We start from the raw sequence: 7,612 nt of genomic DNA, 5'->3' as shown, positions 1-7,612 counted from the left end.
CGGCCTTGCTGCCTCCACTCCCATACCTTGTGCGCTCAGATCGGATCAGTACAGACTGCTGCAGGTTCTCCAGCAAGGTCTGCTTCTCCAGAGATGTCCTCCTCTGCCTGGATGATGGAGGTGTACACGGCACAGCTGAGGCCGGGGCTGGAGGCTTCCTCTGCTCCTGCACAACCTGCTTGCTCCTCTGTCCTGGATGACCCAACATTGTGTTCCCACTCACTGGCTTCTGCTGCACATTCACACTGGTAGGTGACTTAACCAAACTGGAACTTACTGCTGCTTCTTTCTTCACAATATCCTCATTCTTTACATGACTACTTCTGGCTGAACTGGAGCCGCTGACATGACTTACTGCACCGGAGACTTTAGGATTTTCATCCATTGGTTTGGGTGTCTGGGAGTTATTTCACAGAGAAGGCCTTGGAGCCTGGGCCTTGCATGGGGAAATTCCCCACCCAGGGTGGCCCCGCCCTGGGCTAGCTCCAGACATGAGGAGACCTCAGGAGCTCACACTGCACACAACCTCTCAGCAAGGGGGCAGGATTATAGTAGTTATATTCTTGTACATAGGGGGCAGTATTATAGTATTTATATTCTTGTACATAGGGGGCAGTATTATAATAGTTATATTCTTGTACATAGGGGCAGTATTATAGCAGTTATATACTTGTACATAGGGGGCAGTATTATAGTAGTTATATTCTTGTACATAGGTGGCAGTGTTATAGTAGTTATATTCTTGTACATAGGGGCAGTATTATAGTAGTTATATTCTTGTACATAGGGGGCAGTATTGTAGTAGTTATATTCTTGTACATAGGGGGCAGTATTATAGTAGTTATATTCTTGTACATAGGGGGTAGTACTATAGTATTTATATTCTTGTACATAGGGGGCAGTATTATAATAGTTATATTTTTGTACATAGGGGAAGTCTTATAGTAGTTATATACTTGTACATAGGGGGCGATATTATAGTAGTTATATTCTTTTACATAGGTGGCAGTGTCATAGTAGTTATATTCTTGTACATAGGGGGCAGTATTATTAGTTATATTCTTGTACATAGGGGCAGTATTATAGTAGTTATATTCTTGTACATAGGGGGCAGTATTATAGTACTTATATTCTTGTACATAGGGGCAGTATTATAGTACTTATATTCTTGTACATAGGGGCAGTATTATAGTAGTTATATTCTTGTACATAGGGGGCAGTATTATAGTAGTTATATTCTTGTACATAGGGGGCAGTATTATAGTAGTTATATTCTTGTACATAGGTGGCAGTGTTATAGTAGTTATATTCTTGTACATAGGGGGCAGAATTATTAGTTATATTCTTGTACATAGGGGGCAGTATTATAGTAGTTATATTCTTGTACATAGGGGGCAGTATTATAATAGTTATATTCTTGTACATAGGGGGCAGTATTATAGTAGTTATATTCTTGTACATAGGGGGCAGTATTATAGTAGTTATATTCTTGTACATAGGGAGCAGTATTATAGTAGTTATATTCTTGTACATAGGGGGCAGTATTATAGTAGTTATATTCTTGTACATAGGGAGCAGTATTATAGTAGTTATATTCTTGTACATAGGGGGCAGTATTATAGTAGTTATATTCTTGTACATATGGCGCAGTATTATAGTCAGTATTAATTTGTGTTCTTTTATAAAAGAAGCGTTATTCCTGTATAAGGTAGGTAGTATGAGTCTCTTTATCGGCGCTGTACAAGTTGATTTAGACCATGTATTAACAGTTTGTATGGAGTTTAGGAACTCCACCCACATCACATGGTAACACCTATGTGTTTTGACCCCGTCCACAGAATGGGGGCACTTTTACATTTTTTTACCAGGGCCACTTTAAATTCCCAGTCCGCCCCTGGCTCTGCTGTAGACATTTCTATAAAGGGGGACCAGTATGGGCTGCGTTGGTGTCATTGGGTGGAGGAGATTAGGCCTCTGGACGCTGTGGGGGCCCTAGTCATGTGCCAGGGCCCTTGGGACACTTAATCCTCCACTGGGTATATGGGTAGCTTATAGAAAACCTGCCGTGCTATTTTATGTGGTGGTGGATGGGATTGTGGGTTATTATTTGTTGAATGAAGCAATTCTGCCATTGATGTGTGTAGGATTTATATGACATGATAAGTGTTTATTCTGCCACTGACTGATAAGGGTTAAAGTCCTGATTTGTGACCTATGGACCAGTCATTTGTGATTACATTGTAAATTGTGCTGCATTAAGGAGTCGCCCGACAATTACGCATGCTTACTTATGTATATATACGTCCCCCATGGACGGCAATGGGCTCACTGTACCCAGTTTTTGAACCCCAAGTGATCACCCTTTATCCCCTATCCTTATATTGTATAATACCTACGGTGACCTCTAGAGGGTGGGAGGCACATAGAAACAGTCATCATTCTGACTTATGTCCCGGAATTATGTAATATTTAACCATATCATATCTACCGTAAGATTTAATACATTTTTATTGGATGAGCAAACAATAAGGTTCCCTAAGTGTTCTTTAAGGAGATTTGATAAACATATACTTTGCCCAGGTCACAAGTTATTGCTCATTTGATATTCCAGGATCTAAAGCTGTCCTTGCAGAAAAGCTGAAGTAGAACACTAGCTTGTAAAACACCAAAAAACACACATGTAGATGGAGCTCCACTCAAAATTAGATTTTTATAATTCTGTTGTCTTATGTAGAATTGGGAGAAGTCACTATGGTGGTCAGAGCTGGATGGAGAAGAAGAGGAAATAATATAAGATCTTATGTGCTCATTTCTGTCCTTGATCCACTGTAACAGTAGAATAATATACTAATACTTATAGTATACAATATAATTATAGAGTGAAAACCAGTATTAAACAGTATAAAACTGATATTCAGGATTAAGGCTATATTCACACTGCCGTTGCCCGCCCGTACCGTACCGTAGCGGGCAACGGCAGTGTACGGGGAGAGGAGGAGGAGGTGAGCGCAGCTCACCCCCGCCCCTCTCCATAGCAACCTATGGCGCACGGCCCCGTATTACGGGAAAAGATAGGACAGGTCCTATCTTTTTCCCGGGTACGGAACGGTACGGTGCCGCACGTGTGCAGCACCGTACCGCTCCCGTAGGGTGCCGTGCGCCCATAGGAGTGTATGGGGGACGTATATCGGCCGTATATACGTCGGCCGTATATACGTCCCCCATACGTTCGTGTGAATGTAGCCTAACTCCTCTTGGACCGTCCGCTGACTTTAGACGCTGGCTGTGGGAGCAGGACCCATAAAGACCCTAGGGAGATGCGATCGCCTTCTCCCCTCCCCACATTTCCCCATATAAAAAAAAATAATCACCCACTACACTACAAAAAACATCACCATAGTCGCCCCCATTTATATCAAAACAAAATAGGGGATTCATTAATAATGTTTATTTTGAGTTACCATGTACTCGAGTATAAGCCGAACCGAGTATAAGCAGAGATCCCTAATTTTAACACAAAAACCTAGTATAAGCCTAGTGTGGGAAATGTATTGGTCACAGCCTCCCCAGTATATAGCTTGCCAGCCCCCTGTAGTATATATCCAGAAAGCCCCCTGTAGTATATAGCCTGCCAGTCCCTGTAGTATATAGCCTGCCAGTCCCTGTAGTATATAGCCTGCCAGTCCTTGTAGTATATAGCCAACAAGCCCCCTGTAGTATATAGCCTGCGAGCCCCGGTAGTATATTGCCTCCCAGCCCCTGTAGTATATAGCCTTTCAGCTCCCGGTAGTATATAGCCAGCCCCTGTAGTATATAGCCAGCCAGCCAGTTTATAGCATCACTGTAAGAGGACCTGCCGGGAGGGCGTCGGAAGGTGAGTACACTGTTTGTTTTTCTTGACTCGAGTATTAGCCGAGGTATTATTTTTCAGCACACTTTTTGTACTGAAAAACTAGGCTTATACTCAAGTATATATGGTAATTTGAAAATTAAAAAGAATATGTACTATAAATGACAAAAAAAGCCCTTTTTGCAATTTTAACCCCAAATAAAACTAAAAATGAATACAAATAAATCATTAAACTTTTTTTATGTTTTAACTAGCTCTATGTGTCCCAAAAAAAGCACAGCAAAAAAAACTTATGACTCATGACTTATAAATTTGCTAAAATGACCCGGTCACCATAGTCTTTTCAGGCCACATTACTAAAGGGTTAACCACCCATGACCAACATATATGATGTATACCAAAATGAACCCATTGATAAACCTCCAAAAATAATCACAAAAAAAATGTATATGAAATACAGAATTTTATTAGTTGTCAACAGATTGAAAGACATAATTATTTTTTGTGCATTTTTTCAAATCTTTCATGTCCCAGAGAGGTGAGAGCAGCAACAAAGATGACAAACTCTTTAAAATCCACTTCAGCGTCACCATCTATATCCAGATCCTTCATGAGTTTGTCACCTTCACTTTTGTCTTTCGCATTCTAGAGAAAAAATATTAGACAATATATTAGGCTTGAAGAAGCTCGTCATTTTTTATAACATGCACAGTTCAAAAACAAGAAGGAACAGAATAAACCTGAAAATTTGAGTTTGCAAATTCTCAAAATTGACGATACAGAATCCTTGTATTCCTCATGCTTTCTACTGTACTAGCACTAAACTGTATAACACTAAATGGGGAATCAATATAAGATCCTTGCAGAGAAACCACACATCACTGAGGCAGTCAAAGTCATCCTTAAAGGTAGGGCCGGCGCCAGCACTGGGCATACTGGGGCAAGTGTAGGGGCCCAGAGCTGCTGGGGGGGCCCACATAAGGCTGTACATAAGGAATCCATGGGGGTGAGGAAGGCTGTATCTAATTAATCCATAGGAGGTGGGTATAAAATAACCATGTGGGGGCTGTTTGGGATGGTAAACTAAAGAATATTTTAGGGAACACGAGACTGTTTGAGTTTCTGAATTTTTAATGCCGTGATGTGAGTTCACTGCAAAGGGACCTACTGAGGCTCTGTCACCCAGGGACCTACTGAAACCTGGAGCTGAAGGGTATGTCCACTTATTGCAACACTTGGGTATTCCTCATGTGTCGGCAGCACATTACATGGGCTGATGTGCTGCCAACAAACACTCATTTTGATGCCAAAGTAATGGCTGCTGTTAGTTCGGGGGTGTCCTTTGATTAGAAATTGTATTAAGTGCGCATGAAGAATTAATTTGTGTTCTCCACATAAATGATTGGCTACAATCTATATACTCCACTAAGGTATATAAAAATGTATACAACCTGTAAAGAATTCATAACATTATAGCTATTCTTCTTGACCCCTCCACCCACATGACTTAGCCAAGTCTGCATGTGGTTTATATAGGTTGGAAAGGGAGCACAAAATGATCACATAGTAAAATTCCATCCTTCTTTCTTTGAAATCATATGTCAGGAGAGTTGTGAGCCCCCTCTCCCACACACAAAAGAGAGTCATCATGTACTGCTAAAATTGTTGGTTCTGATGCTCTAATGGAAAAGGAGTGTATTACAGACACTTGGAAACCTATTAGGCCTGTAACGGGTCACACAGACAACGGAACTAAAAGTCTCTATGGGAAGAGTCCGGAGGGAGGAGTCTGTGGACCAGTGGACCCTCTGGACCACCGCAGGAGATGGTATGAGGCCTGCGGTGGCAGCCAAGGTACAGGAAAGTGCAGGAAACAGTCCAAGCCTGGGATGACAGCAGCAACACAGAGGAACACTGGTAATGCTGGCACGGACTGCAGACACCGCTGGACTGGAACCCTGGGAGGCACAGCAGGAAGCGTAAGGGAACGCTGGAGACAGGAGACACGGAGGCGTCTGGAAACGCTGGGAGACAGGACACACCAGGAGCGTATGGGAACGCTGGAGACACACACGAACACAGGAAAGCGTCTGGAAACGTTAATGGGCTTTCTCTTCCACAGGACCGGCTTAGGGAAGCCTGGCATGGAAACCATAGGAGATCCTAGGAGAAGATCCGGCCGGGATAGAAGGGAGGTGCCGGATTATAAGGGCGAGCCAGATTAGCAGCAGCCAATCAGGAGGACGCTGGCCCTTTAAGGCTAGAGAAGTCCGTGTGCGCGCCCTCTAGTGGTGAGGGCGAGCGACTGCAGGCAAGGAGCATGCGGCCTACATGCAGGGAGCCAGAGTACAGGCCGGAGCCAGGAGAGGTAAGTGAGGGCTGGGGGAGCGGGGACCACGGCAGCAGAGCACGGGTGTACCCGCGATCCGCGACATGGATTGCGGGAGCAACCATGACAAGGCCCCATATTTATATAACATATTATAATGTGATAGTTAATAGGCATATGAAGGAATTATATGTGCCCCTAGAATGTTATGGGTCCGTATTATATAACTTTATACACTGCTGAATCATAATAAAACCAAGTACAGGAAACTATAAAAGGAAACTTACGGAAAATAATAAACCACTGCCAGTCACGTATCATGGACCGTAACACCATTTATTTCATGGCCCTGCGTGGTGGCATTATTCAGGAAAGTAACTTTGAAGTGATATGCCAATTAGTTGTATGGTGGAGACCTCAGTGCAGAAGTCAAGCTCTCTCCACCGCAGAGTTCCTCCTTCTTTGTGAGTGACCAGTGATGTCACTTGCCATCTCTTCTCATCTCTCTTCAGCGTAGAGCTCTCTGCCTCTAACACTGCATACTACTAATTTGCATATCCCCTTATAGAACAGCTCTCTATATTCTGTTCCTTATTTATAGTTAACAGTGAATTATTATGCAGTCTATTGTTATAAATACAGTTACATAATATTATATACATAGTGGGAAAAGTGCTTGATCGCTTGGGTCTCCACAGTCAGACCCCTAGTAATCAGATCCTTCTACCACTACAAAATTTAATGTAAAACTGGAACGGGGTATCAAAGTGATTAGGTGCCCTTAAGTGCCCCATGTGAATATAAAGTAAATTAATGTATTATATACAATGCTGGGAAGTAGGAAGCCCCCATAGACCCCTATGGTCAAGATTGCTGAAGGTCCCACTGGTCAAACCCCAAACATGTAGTGTCTTTGTAGTGAACCCCTTTAAACACTTTTAACTTCTCTTGTTTGGGAGATGTTGCACTCGATTAAAAATACATTAATTCAAGTCATGTCTGTATCTATTGTATGTAGATAATATCTCACCCCCAGGATCCCAGGCAGCTCCTTCTCAATCAAAGTCTTCAGTTCCCCTTTGCATAAAGTGTCCCCTTTGCCGTCTTTTCCGGAATATTTGTCAAAGACATCGATGATCATAACGATTGCAGTTTCCAGCTCGGTCATGTTTGGATGGGATGTTGGCTCCTCTGCTCGTTCAAGTAGATAGCTATAGGCAGAATGAAATATTCGGGATGTGGATGCTACTTATATTGGTCGGTTGTGTCACATGTTTACGGTGAAAAGCAAATATTGAGCAATAGGTAAATATACTCGGAGTAACATACAAATAACTGCAATAAATACTCACTTGAGAATTTATCTATGTTTGGTAATGGTTGGCTCAGTTGAATCATGTTGACTTTCTTTATAGGAATTAATGACACACCTT

At 42.4% G+C, this 7,612-nt stretch overlaps 1 protein-coding gene across 1 annotated transcript; it reads right to left on the bottom strand.

Moving 5' to 3' along the window:
* Positions 1-4,296: 4,296 nt before the first annotated feature.
* Positions 4,297-7,418, bottom strand: LOC140112993 (protein S100-P-like). The gene is made up of 2 exons (XM_072132620.1): positions 7,210-7,418; positions 4,297-4,495 (listed from the first exon to the last, which is right to left on the bottom strand). Exons 1-2 carry the CDS (start codon positions 7,345-7,347, stop codon positions 4,346-4,348), a joined length of 288 nt encoding a protein of 95 aa, XP_071988721.1. The 5' UTR covers positions 7,348-7,418; the 3' UTR covers positions 4,297-4,345.
* Between the last annotated feature and the right edge of the window lie 194 nt (positions 7,419-7,612).

The sequence above is a fragment of the Engystomops pustulosus genome, chromosome 1, assembly GCF_040894005.1.
Source record: "Engystomops pustulosus chromosome 1, aEngPut4.maternal, whole genome shotgun sequence".
Classification (NCBI taxonomy): domain Eukaryota; kingdom Metazoa; phylum Chordata; class Amphibia; order Anura; family Leptodactylidae; genus Engystomops; species Engystomops pustulosus.
Note: the sequence above shows the minus strand (reverse complement) of the source record. Positions and strands in the feature narration are given on the sequence as shown.

Bases quoted from the DNA above. Each gene is read 5' to 3' on its own strand.
- LOC140112993 (XM_072132620.1), bottom strand. From the start codon at position 7,347: ATGACCGAGCTGGAAACTGCAATCGTTATGATCATCGATGTCTTTGAC. The intron at 4,496-7,209 runs GTGAGATATTAT...TTTTTTCTCTAG, and splicing joins AGCTGCCTGGGATCCTGGGG to AATGCGAAAGACAAAAGTGA.